The sequence below is a fragment of the Trifolium pratense genome, linkage group LG1 (assembly GCF_020283565.1).
Source record: "Trifolium pratense cultivar HEN17-A07 linkage group LG1, ARS_RC_1.1, whole genome shotgun sequence".
In the NCBI taxonomy this organism is placed as follows: domain Eukaryota; kingdom Viridiplantae; phylum Streptophyta; class Magnoliopsida; order Fabales; family Fabaceae; genus Trifolium; species Trifolium pratense.
The window spans coordinates 11,696,556-11,709,840 of NC_060059.1; the positions used below are offsets into that span (position 1 = coordinate 11,696,556).

A 13,285-nucleotide genomic window follows, 5' to 3' on the forward strand; every position below is an offset into this window, starting at 1 on the left:
CTCATCAACATATATCTCGCTCTTTTTTATGGATGAAATCTACGAGTTCCGCTAAATTATTGGCCTCTCATGGTTTTTTTTTCTCCTCTGAATTTTACTTTTTTGCCCTTCAATGAATTTTTTTTTTCAAGGCAAAAAAAATTGGTTTTTGTTAACCAAATTTTTCCTGAATTTGAACTAGAAAAAATTTCAGTTTCTACAAACCGAAATTTTTATAAAGGGCAAAATTGGAATATTTGGAGGTATAAAAGATACATGAGGGGCCTAAAAAAAAAATCTCATATGTAGTATTTTTTTTTTTTAAGACGTGTTAGAGAGTATGTTAGCACTCGTTATTTAGCTCAGCTCATAGTTTCTTGTATTTTATCATTTTATTCTTATTCATTATAATTTTTTCCGTTATCAAAAAGCATGATGCAACTTTTTTTTTATCCAATTTTAAGCCTTACATTATCATAACCCGTAGGTTTAGGCTCCGTTTGGAATTGCTTATTTTTTAGCTGATGCAAGTTAATTTATAAGTTCTCACCAGCAAAAATTGGAATTTTTTTTTTCTACCCCAACAATTGTCAATCTACCCCAACGTTAATTTTGAATGGATGAATTTGCCCTCATATATAAACTAAAACCTTGAAGAAAAAAATTTGGTTACCGGAACACTTTGAAAAAAGTGTTCTGATATGTAAATTTTTTTTTTTACCTGAACACTTTGAAAAAAAGTGTGTAGGTATGTAAAATTTTTTCAAATTTATTTTGTTACCTACACACTTTGGAAAAAAGTGTTCAGGTATATAAAATATTTCTAATTTTTTTTGTTACCTGAACACTTTGAAAAAAGTGTGTAGGTATGTAAAAATTTTCCAAATTTATTTTGTTACCTACACATTTTAAAAAAAAATATGTAGGTACGTAAAAAAATAGGCTATTTTTGGAAATTTTATATACCTGAACAATGTGAGAAAGAATCCCTTCAATTGTAAAAATCACCGGAGAGAGAGCATTGTGTATCCGCATCATTAAAAAGGCATCTTTTCATATTTATTTTTTTGACTTTTAAATAAAAGGTCTAGATTTTACTAAAAAAAAATAATTAAGTGGATTCTCCTGAACGATCCGTTTTAAGATAATTTTTTAATTACTTGAACTCAATATCGGTAAATATATCTATTTTTTTTTTCTTATTTTACTTTTTTTTTATAAAATAAAAAAGTAAAATAAGAAAAAAAAATATTCCTTATATTATTAAGAATACGGTGGAGTATCTTTTACAAATTAAATACATCCTATTCTTTTTTAAGAACTAAAATGCAATCTTAAATTCTTAATCATATTCAACAATATTTTATTTGGTCATATATAAGTAAATTTTTTTATTTTTTTTTAAGATTTATTGAATAATTTATATATTTAATTCATAATATATTTTTTTATAAAATATTTAATTTATATTATAAATCAATACACAAATTATTCAATAAAATTTTTTTAAAAAAAATATATTCATTTATAATGAAACCCTGAGAAAGTAATTATTATTATTACTCCCTCTAGTCCTTATTATAAGGAACAGTTTAACAAAAACACACAGACCAAGGAAACCTATTTTTTTTATTAAAAATTCTAAAATGTTATGTTTAATTCCAAAACTAACCTTGGTCTTAATTGATTGTTGTCTCTTGTAATTATCAATATACTAAACCACTATTCTTAATTCCAATATAACTCCTCCTATACATGGTGGTAGACCATTTATGTGACTCTTTGTTTACTAAAATTTGCCTCCAATTTTTTTGTATAGGAAATGTGTGTGTAATTAATGTTAAACATTGGAATAGGTTATATTGGAGTATACCAATTCAATTTAATAAGGGTATAAAAGGAATTACTTATTTAATAAAGCATAGATTTAAGGAGTGTTTCTTATATAAAGGACCAAAAAAAATTCCAAACTGTTCCTTATAATAAGGACAGGAGGGAGTATTATTTTTTTACAATAGAGTTGAGGATGAAATCTAGAACCTTATTTCGTTTTTGTTTATCCCATGCATGTTGGAACAGTTGAATGGGTGGAGTGGAGTAGTGTCGGGCGTTATGGCGGGACCTATTTCTATGTCAACAATCTCGTAAACACACAATACTGTATCAATTCCGCCAACCACATTCAACCACCTCTCTCTCTCTCTCTCTCTCTCTCTCTCTCTCTCTCTCTCTCTCTCTCTCTCTCTCTCTCTCTGATCTGTTGCTGTTCCATTTCAACACCACACTCTCTCTCACCACCATTTCAACAAAGTCAACCTAATTACCCAAACAAAACAAATTCATTCTAGAATCTTCTTTTTTCTTCTTCTCATGACTCAATCCATGTCTCACAAACCCTCCATAGACTCATGCGTATTACAGCTTCGTACATGGAGACCCTTTCATCTCCATCACCAAACAACAACACCACCACCACCACCAACTTTAGATGGGTCCCACAACCTCAACAAACGCCCTTGTCTCTCCGACCGAACCACAACATCCTTTTCCCTCGACCTCTCCAAACTAACAATCGCCGACGATGATAAACAACCCAATTACAAAACCGCAAATTACCGTCTCATCGCTCGAAAACGACGCCGTCGCGGTTCCAGATCTGTTTCCGGCCGAAGTAGCGATCGTAGCGCCAATCGACGTTGTTGTTCAGTTGGGGCTTCTGCTGCTTATGGGACTTGCTCTGATTTTCCGGTGGCTATGGGGACTGATTCAAGTGGGGAACTTTTTGGGAATGGGGATGCTAATTGGAGTTCTGATGTTGGTGAAGCTAAGAATTCTAGGGATGGTGGGAGTGGTGAAAAGGAGAAGGAGAATGTGGGTATTGGGTTTGGGGTTAATGGGTGTTCTGAAGGGAATGGAAATGAATCTGGGTATGGGAGTGAACCGGGTTATCGCGGCGATGCTGAGTTTGGGTATGGTGATGAGTTTGATGAGGAAGAGGATGATCATAGAGTGTTGTTTTGGGGTAACCAACTTGGAGGAGGTAAAGTTTTTTTTTTTTTTTTTGCGTTGATTGCTCTAAAGGTTTAATCTTTTCTGCATATCTTTGATTCATTTCTGAGGGCATCCTTGTTTACTAGTGGGGTTTACTGTTGTGGATGATTTAACATCTCTGGTTGGATAAACAACTTAATTAAGTGCTTATATGTGCTCATGTATAAAGTTTTTTTATAACAAAAGATGAAATAAAGTCAAATTGTTTCATATCTATAAGTTGTTTTAATAAGCTATCCTAGAGAACTTATGGAAATAAGCTTAAAACAATTTATGACCATGGGCATTGGATTATTTTTTAGCTTATGTGAAACAACTTAGGCAAATAAATAAACTTTTATGTATTATTATAAGATTTTCAAGGTTGTTTATGAGAAAATAACTTATAAAGATACAATTTTTGTCGGTGAAAACTTATCAATTGACGTAAAAGTTTCTTTATTTGCATAAGCTATTTTCATAAGCTCAAAAATAAGTCAAATCCAAACGGGTATCATAAGTTGTTTCCATAAGCTTTGTCAATCAGTTTTGCAAGTGCTTATGCAAGTACATGAGCTCAAATAAGTCAATCTAAACAGGGTTGAAAAGAGAAATTGAGGTGTACAGTGTACCCAAGAAATTATCTTTTCATTACTGTTATACTAAACACCTCAATTTTTAGGAAACTGTACTCTTAAATTTCCCACATTATATACCCCCAAAGCAAACTTAGGCTTAATATTGTTCTGCCATTGGGGGGTAATGCTTGCATTCCGGCGTGCCATGTGATTTGATGTTTGGTGAAGCTTCTTACTGGTGGATGAAAGGATTATTAATCTTTGTATCAACTTTTTGAGTTACCTTTCTGTTGAACTTTAAAGTTACAACAACTTGCTGGCAAACACAACTCTTCCTCCCTTCTTCAATTGTATAGTGTCTGACAATGGAAATCTAGAACATATTTTGGTCGATCAGTCCCCTTTAGTCAGGCTTCCTATTTGTCTTTGTTTTTGAATGATACTGATTCTCACTTCCTAGATAGATACTCAGAGAGATGGTTGGAGAGTGTGCCAAGAAAAACATTGCTTGTAAATAGGTAGAGACCTGCCATACAAACTCAGCAAAATCATGTTTTAAGGTTTGAGATTTGATGTCTCGGTGAGCACAAGTGATGGATGAAATAACACAATCACATTGTTGTTGGTAGTGTTGTAAATTTGTACTTTTGGCTGGAGTTAGGAATTAGCCATAATGTGGTGAGTATTGTTGAGAGAGACATTTATCTAGAAGTCCTAATATGAAGTTATATGTTATTTTTTGTGCCAAATATTTAATTATGATTTTTGAAAAAAGAGGTTGTTTGCAAATGGCAATGGCATTTACTGTTTTTATACTAACTTTACGTAAAGAAAAAGTGTTATGAACATAGCAAGTTAATCACTGGAAATATCAGAAACACATTTAAAATATTATATAATAATATATATTGTATTTTTGCAATTTATATTTGTTCCTGGTGACACTTTTCTCCCTTGTTTGCAATTTAGATTTTCTGTTTCAAAGAAACATTCTTAAAATATTTTGAATGTCACTGTTCTATAGCATGTAAACTCAGCTTTATGAAGATGAAAATGTTAAGATGGAGGAATAATTAGGAGGGGAAAAAAGGGGAGCTTACATTGTAGAAAGAAAAAAAAAAAAACAGTAGAATCTAATCTTAGGTAGTTTTGGCTGTATCGGGTAGCTCCTTACAAAGCTATAGATCAAACCATTGAAATTTAGAGGTGAATGTGTAATATTTGAACTTATAAATGATAGATCGATAGGGATTAGGTAATCATGGGCCATATGTGATCTATATAAACTGACTCCATCCAGTAGGATGAGATTTTATTCTTCTTCTATGGATCTATAGCATGCCATGAGAGTTTAAATGGAATTTTCACTTAATATGATTTTCTGTCATTAGCATTATGTTTTCCTGATTAAACTTCTGTGATCCTCTGCTGTAAACTTTAAAGTGCCTGCTGAAACAAACCGTAATGGAAAACACTATATATAGCGAAAAATGCTTCACGAAAAACATCACGACACATATTGAGCTGCGTTGCACCCTTTTCACTTTTACTTGAACCCACCCATGTTTTCCTCTAAAGCAGAGATCTAACGGCCACAAATTATTCGCAGTGATTTCGTGATAAAGTTGTTCGCTGTAAATAGCACAGCTGAACCGTAATATACAAGTAAAAGCGGATGATTTGAAAGTCTCTATATTTTTATTGTCTTGTCTGATTATAGTTTTGAGATTTTGTACAATAATATCTTCAAGCCATTATCTACTAAGGCCTTTGTTGCATATAAAATTTAGTACTGTAATTGGCATTTTTCAGAGATTAACTTGAACCTTCATTGTACCAGCTGTAGATTCTAAAATGGAGATGGTTGGGGAGAACACCTTGCTAGATCAAAAATCTCATCATAGATGCCGTCGTAGAAAGAATGATTGTAGAATGATTGATGCTCTTAGGTGATGATTGCACAAAATTCTGTCTTTCCTTCAAAAGGAGGCTGGGAGTGGGACTGGCTTCTTTTGTGCATGAACCCCTGACTGACTATGCGGCTTTTAGAGTATCACCTCATCCGGACTCATTCGCCGAATCAATATCCTGAGTATTTTAGATACCATATGATATAGTTTTGGGATCATTCATGTTCTTAAACATCTGATCCAACTATTGAATTGATGTGCTTATTATAAGGACGTGCGAGGAGAGGAACAAGGAATGACGACTGAAAATGTCGAGCTTTGTTTTGTTGTATGAGATGTGTTACATGTGTACCATTTTTAATCTCAGCCATACAAATTCTCAAATTTGAAAAATGAAAATCAAAGTATGCTCAAGTTTGGGTACGTCCTTTGTTTTCAGCTATTTGCTGCCTGATATTTGATTGAACATAAAAAATTGCAATTTTCAACTGCGCATGGATTCAAAATATCAACTTTTGACTAAGGTGTATTTGTTAAGGTATACTTGGAATCAACTACAAAAACAGACCTTGCTATTTTTCTCAAATATAAACATAAGATTAATATAAATTGACTTTTCATTTTCATACTGATTCTAGAACCAACCAAGAGCTTGGCGCCCTCCGAATTTCTAAAAATATTTGCTCGGATTTTAGAATTCGAGTGCTCCCAATACATGTGTTACGTTTGGATTCTAGTATCTGAAATTTTGTTTTGATTTCTAGAATCCAAAACCTATTCTTGTTGCACAATTCTATTTTCTTAAGTTATTTATGTTATTTCAAATATGAATATTAAACCTAAAAAGAGATTAATTTACAGATTATAAATGGATGGTTTATTATATTTGAATTAAATGGAAGTGTTCTAAGAGTTATAAGGTCCAGGTGAGTTTGTTCTAATAAAAATGAAATTGAACCAGACAACTTTAGTTGTATTGTATTTAACTTGAAAATTGTTCATAGGATTGGATAAATCGAGGGCAAGAGATTGAACAAAAATTGAAAGTTTTGTCCCTCATTAAACCACATAACAATTTTTTGTCTCAAATATAAATTGTCTAAAATATGAAATATCACAAACCACATAACAATTTTTTGTCTCAAATATAAATTGTCTAAAATATGAAATATCAAAAGACCATAAATAAGCTTATTAGATAGGTTGAAATCCGAATTTCTCACTTATTTACCCTAAAGTGTGTGAGTTTAGATTAAAAAAAAATAAAAATCAAAGGCACCAGATTTGATCGAGTGGTAACGGGTTTGAGTAGTAATGCAAAGGTTCGATCCTCAGCTCCGTCGTAAACAAAAAAATTAAAAAAATATATTTCCACTCTAATTTTAGGTTTAACTACATATTTGGTCCCTTACGTTTATTTTAGGTGTCAATTTGGTCCCTTACGTTTAAAAAGTATCAATTTGATCCCTTACGTTTATTTTAGGTTTCAAGTTAGTCGTTTCCGTTAGTTTTGCCACTAACACCGTTTGAACAATACACGTGTCAGTGTGTCCAAATGTCACGTGGCAGTCCACATATGCAAATTGGCTGCCACATGTGACAAAATTTACGGAAAGAACTAACTTGAAACCTAAAATAAACGTAAGGGAACAAATTGATACTTTTTAAACGTAAGAGATCAAATTAAAACCTAAAATAAACGTAAAGAACCAAATGTGTAGCAGTGTAGGTAACCCTAATTTTAAAAAATAAATTAAAAATTGAACAAAACAATACTGAAATAACGACGTCGTATAGGAGCAGCATTAGACTACTACCGGTAAACCGAAACGAAGAAGAAAAAGTGATCAGCGGAAGAGATGACGAAAGGGAAAGTTCTGAGTGCATACCGGGCACTGTTAAAAGCCACTCGGAAATCATTCGCCGGCGATACTCCGATGCTGCAGGGATCTGCGGTAGAGGTTCGTAAGAAATTCGAAGAAAACAAGAATGTCACCTCCGAAGCTGAGATCCAGAAGCTTCTCGCAGAGGCCGACGAGGCCGCCGTTTTCATCACTACCATGATCGTCCAAGCACCACTCAATACTGATACCAGCAGTTACTGTACGGTTTCTTTTCAATTCTCTCTTTCTCTTGTTCAGCACTCCACCTGTTTGATAATTTGTTTCTGTTAGATTTTTATGTAGGAGTTAAATGAAAGAGATTAATTGAAATTTAGAAGATTAATTTCAGCTTATACAGGAAAATCTATAGTTTAGAAAATGTATAGTATTTCCCTTTCTATAAGTACTTGTTGAGAAGTTTAGCCAAATTGGTTCTTAGGCCTTGTTTGGATTAGCTTCTAACTTATTAGAGCTTCTTAATTGAATGAGTTTATAGTTATTCACTTACAAAAGAATATCCTTATAGGATTAGGATTATAAGGGCTCGTTTGGCCCAGCTTTTTTTGAGCTTATGCAAACAGTTTATGCAATATAAATTAGGGTTTATGCTATTTTATAAGTTCACACTAGTGAAAATTGTAATTTTGTAAGCTATTTTATCATAAACTACCTTGACAAACTTATAATAATATATAAAAATTGCATAAGCTGTTTGCATAAGCTCTAAAAAAAGCTGGGCCAAACGAACCCTAAGTGTTTAAAGAGAAGTTAGAGAGTTTCTGAAAAATAAAAGATACAGAAGCTGATTTTAACATATGCAATAGATTGTTGATTACAAAACTCAATATTATTACTAGGTTTTTAAAAAATATTCTTCATAAGTGGTTGTTGACAAGTTTATCAAAACTAGCTCTTACTTGTAAGTCATAAAAACTCTTATAAGTTCAGAACTGTTTTTTGAGAAGCTAAATGAAAGTTATGAAAATTGAGGTGCAAAATTTTATTTAAGAGAAACTATTAATTAGAATATTATAACTATTGTAAAATAATAACTTTAGTTATTCTTTTTGTACGAGTGTTAGTTAAAACTTCATCCAAACTAGTTCTAATTTTTTTGTGTTAATTTTGCAAATTTATTGTTGCAGTAGTGAAGCCTAGTAAAGATCATGCGGGAGCAACCTTTGAAATTCCTTCTGAAGAAATTATTCAGAAGTCAGGGTAAGGATAGAAGCGAGGAGGTTAGAACGAAGTGTTTTCTCTTCCCGATTGTTTATTTTTGCTTAGGAGCAATAAGTAATGATTCTAGTGTTTGGCAGTACTTGAAATTTTCGCTTAGATTTCTTCATTTGGTAGTTTAAGTCTACCTTTTAATCTGATGTATGATTGTGTGATGTAGCTCACCTCTTTTAATGTGTTTTATACTCATTTGGGTTTTGGTCCCCCACACATAGTTTGTCAGCGTTATAGTTTTGTCGTGAGGACCAATCTGTCGTGAAAAAATGGTGACTTACGAGGATTGAACCCTGATGCATGAAAAAATGAGGATTTATATACCTTAATTATGAGGAGCCAAAACTGAAATGGGAGCAAATATAGTTACTCATAGTCTCGTGCATTTAGAATAACAAGAACAGAAAAAACATTAGAAGTACTAAAATTCAAGTGGGTGAAAGCTGGAGGGATCTTTAAACTTTTCAAATTTAAGGGTCTGTCTACACCTCCCCTCCCCTGGGGTGGCTCGAGGCTTTGAGGTGTGGTTGTGAAGATAGAACATATAATTATTGATCTCCCTGGCTCCCTGATACTTTGTAAAAAAATAAAATTCAAAATGCACTCCATAACCAATGTCTACTTATCATTTGTAATAATTAACAGTCTTACTTGATTGACTTTTCAAAACAATCAATAAACAGTAGTGCATATGTGGTGGTGATTGCTGAATTCAGGTTCAGACTCGAAGTGTCAGTATTCAATTTTGGGAGTTATATATGTGTTAGAATTATACTTTAGCTATTTTTAACTATAGATGTTGCTTAGGTCATAATATGATAATAAGATCGGTGTAAAGTTACTGCTGCGATCACCAAACTTAAGATGGGAGTTTATTCGATGACAAGCAAATGTGGTTGATTAAACTCTAATTTGAAAATCCATTTCTTTAGCTAATTCCCGTTTATTTGCGAGTATTCCTAGTTGTGTTGTATTATTAATATTAATGAAATAGAGTTTGCTGTTGTTTAAAAAAATATAGCGTAGGTCATAAATAGAGTTCCCAGTTTTGTTGTGAACCAACAACCTACATTCTCATGAGGAACAATCACATGCCCTCGCTGTACAAATTGCATATACCATAATCTGACTACTGACTAACTATTTGGTCCTTGTTTACAAGTAATTTGCATAAAAGTGAGAAAATATTGCTATCACAGTTGGTTTTTTTTTTTTTCACGCACTATCACAGTTGGTTAAGAGTGTGTAATTCATGGTTTTCTGCTGTAAGTTTTGCATTACAGCTCTTTATTACTGTGAAGAATAAACATAGGATGAAGTGCTAACTCGAGCCTGTAGCATTTCATAGATTGTCACTTGTTCAAAATACCGTGAAATGTGAAACAATGGGTAAGTTGGCCATGCCAGATTGAAACTTCTGTTAGAAAAATATCATGACGAACCGAATTGATATCCAGAATAGGAAATAGTTGGAAGGAAGTCATGTTGCACACTATTGATGAACTGAATATCCACTCTATTTAATGACATTAATTGAACCTCGTTACCACTTGCTTATATATAATATATGGCCTGTGATAGGGTCTAATTTTTGGCTTTTAAGTCAGGCAAATACTAATCAATTTTTATACTCATTTTCTATTTTGTAGAAAAGATGCAAGCATGAAAAGAGACCTCGTGTATTTTAAACCAACACGAACTCTATGTGCTATAGTATGTAGTAAGATCAAAGGCCAGATTTGGATGCTTAAGCGTCGACTTCTTTTTATACTTATCTTATCGCGACTTCATTTTCATTGGCCTTTTGGCTTACTAGTTAAGATACAATCGGTGGCAATGGGAACATCTTCTTGTTAGCTGAAAGTTATTTGTTTCCATAGGTGCAAGGAATAGAAAAGTTACAGTTATTCAAATAATTGATGTCATTGATATCGAACAATACAAAAATAGTTGTTTCATATTTATTTATGAAAACTGTTACTATGGGATGAAAGAAAACAAATGATAAATAGGAAAAAGTTTAAATATGTTGCTAAAAAAATTAGATATCTTAATCTTACATCATTTAAGAAGTAAAAAATATCCATAAATTTAACCAAGGTTTATCGACACCGTTGGAGAAGATCATCAAGGCCTATTTGGCTTCGATCACAAAGCTTGTTTTATTAAGAAGCTATATCTATATGTACTGTGCATTGATTGTTAAATAGCAAGCAAAACAAAGACACTGGTAAAACAACTCTATTCTATTAAAAAAAATAAAAAATTAGGTTGTGCATTTGTCATCAAACAAATATAATGAACAGTTGTGTCTTCCCGTGAGTATAACTCAGTTGGTAGGAAAATCGTATTATATGGTCAGAGATCGAACTTGAAATTCTCCACTTAATTAGTCACCTCACTTATTCACCCCAAGGATGAAAGTTTTAACCATTAGACTATTTGACAAACAAACTAAACAGTTTTGCAATTAACCTTTTATGTTGCACTGTTTACTTGTGTTGTCTGTAATGTGTTTGAACACAATTTTTGTTTTTATGAATTTTTTTTGTTAGCAGTAGCAAATTGATGAAACTTATTGCAATTTTAAATTATCCTTCCGAATGAACTGTGCAGAAGCACTCAGAACATCTCCAATGCTAGTTGCTTGTTTAGTTTCTTCAGCTTAGGGTTTCTTATTCTGTTTTGTCAATGGAGGAGGATGAATTGACAAAAATCATGTAATGTTGCTTAAATAAGAAATGAAGAGAGAGGATTGCTTATGACTTATGAGGGAGCAATGAAGAAATATTCGAATAAATCTTAAACATGGGAACCAATTTAATATTTTAATTTAAAATAAACTTAAATGTGAATATTATAAAGTATTAAAGTCTGACACGTGAAGTCACCGAAGAGATCCATTTTAAGGAATCAAAAATTGAATTAAATTAATCAAGTGTTGCTAAAATGTGATAAGGCATATGAGGACCACTTAAAAGTTTTAACAGAGACTTATACTATAGGAGATTACCATTGGTGATGCTCTCACAATACTATAAAAATGGAGCATATCTTGTTCTTATCCCAGATTATATTTATGGAGATACTTACCTTCTTTTCTAATAACATGCTACTTACTTTTTCCACCTGTCTATTTCAAATCACCTTCCATATACCTTTTTTAGTTGAACTCACTGGTTTCTTGCCTATGTAACAACCTACCTCAGAAAAGGTGCATTAATGTGAGACATAACAACCACAGTATGCATATGCTTTGAAGGAACCTATCTTTATAAACCTCATCATACAGCTCTCTAATTCCACTAGAACTCTACAAGGTCATTCCTAACTTCTCCATCCTCTTTTTGTACTGTTAAGTACCAAACTAGCACACAAATACTTCTTCTTTGGTCTTTCGCCGAAATGGTCAGAAGAAAATCACACCTTACTTTACTGGTTACATTTATTTTTCTTTCATACCTTGCAAATACTAGCCAATTGGTATTTGCAAAAGAGAAAGACAATGTAAAAGATGCTTGCAAAGTAACTAGGTATCAAAACCTTTGCAAGCGCTCGCTAGCACCGTTCTCTAACAGTGCTGGAAGAAGCCCCAGCAAGTGGGCAAGGGCAGGAGTTTCAGTTACAATCGGCGAGGTTGAGCATGTTCAAACATATCTGGCAAACTTAAAGAGACACGGGCATTTAAGAGGAAGAAACAAAGTTGCGCTTTTAGATTGTGTTGAGACTTTTGCAGATGCCCTTGATGAGCTTCATAGGTCACTGAATGTGCTCAGAAGACTTAGCAGAAACACATTTGGTACACAAATGGGGGACCTTAATTCATGGATAAGTGCAGCACTCACAAATCAAGATACTTGCCTCGATGGATTTCAAGGCGAAAACGGTAGGAAAATTAAATTGCTGCGAAATAAGGTTGTACAAGTCTATTATATAACCAGTAACGCTCTAGCTCTCGTCAACAAACTTGCCACTACAGGACTAGGAAGCATTTCTGATCCATAGAAGTTATAAATAAGATGTTTCTTCAAGGAGCTATAATAAGCTTATAAGTTGTTAATAGGTTAGTGATAGTCCTCTCAGCAAAAGAAAACAAATGGTGCAGACACTCCATATGCATGCTGCTAGCTATTTTGAGTCTTCTGCTATTGGTATTTCGTAAATCCTATAGGTGTTTATTGTTGAATAATTCGTTGTGATCAATTTGTACTATGATGGTGCTTGCTCTTTGTAATTATCATTCATGTTATACAATCCTAAGCAAGGTTGTTAAAATTGTACAATTTCACGAGTCTAAGTATCAATTTCAAATTGACTCGGTTGTTAATTCAAATTTTAGTAAACTCGAAAACGAAACCGAGTTTACTCGGCTAGACTCATAGTGAATTCAATAACCGAGTTTATCTTTTTCCTTCATCTTCACATTCGGTTTATTTTCTTTGTTATCTTGAGTTTTTCATATTAGTTTTTCGCTTTATAATTAGTTGAAAATTTAAATTATTGATACATTGATATTATATAAGTATATATGTCAATTCCGTAAAAAAAAAGTATATACATCAATTGTCATATATCTTATTTTTAATATGAAGTAAACTTGTACAGCGATTTCACATAGACAATACAGTATGAGTTTGCTTAAACACTTGAATTTAACAACTTTGATCCTAAGAGT

At 32.7% G+C, this 13,285-nt stretch overlaps 3 protein-coding genes across 4 annotated transcripts; all 3 read left to right on the forward strand.

Moving 5' to 3' along the window:
• Window positions 1-2,020: 2,020 nt before the first annotated feature.
• LOC123923701 lies at window positions 2,021-5,905 on the forward strand. Its single transcript, XM_045976454.1, has 2 exons — window positions 2,021-3,019; window positions 5,428-5,905. The coding sequence occupies exons 1-2, from the start codon at window positions 2,350-2,352 to the stop codon at window positions 5,538-5,540; spliced, it is 783 nt and encodes a 260-aa protein (XP_045832410.1). The 5' UTR covers window positions 2,021-2,349; the 3' UTR covers window positions 5,541-5,905.
• A 1,383-nt stretch (window positions 5,906-7,288) lies between these two features.
• Window positions 7,289-10,555, forward strand: LOC123923877 (mitochondrial zinc maintenance protein 1, mitochondrial). Of its 2 annotated transcripts, XM_045976717.1 has the most exons (3): window positions 7,289-7,600; window positions 8,526-8,618; window positions 10,260-10,555. In XM_045976717.1, exons 1-2 carry the CDS (start codon window positions 7,357-7,359, stop codon window positions 8,600-8,602), a joined length of 321 nt encoding a protein of 106 aa, XP_045832673.1. In that variant the 5' UTR covers window positions 7,289-7,356; the 3' UTR covers window positions 8,603-8,618; window positions 10,260-10,555. The 2 variants fall into 2 exon arrangements, with proteins under 2 accessions (XP_045832673.1, XP_045832613.1); XM_045976657.1 differs by lacking the exon at window positions 10,260-10,555 and having other exon boundaries at window positions 7,291-7,600; window positions 8,526-8,927.
• A 1,125-nt stretch (window positions 10,556-11,680) lies between these two features.
• On the forward strand, window positions 11,681-13,032 carry LOC123923783 (pectinesterase inhibitor 6-like). The gene has a single exon (XM_045976552.1). The coding sequence runs from the start codon at window positions 12,016-12,018 to the stop codon at window positions 12,613-12,615; it is 600 nt and encodes a 199-aa protein (XP_045832508.1). The 5' UTR covers window positions 11,681-12,015; the 3' UTR covers window positions 12,616-13,032.
• Window positions 13,033-13,285: the final 253 nt, after the last annotated feature.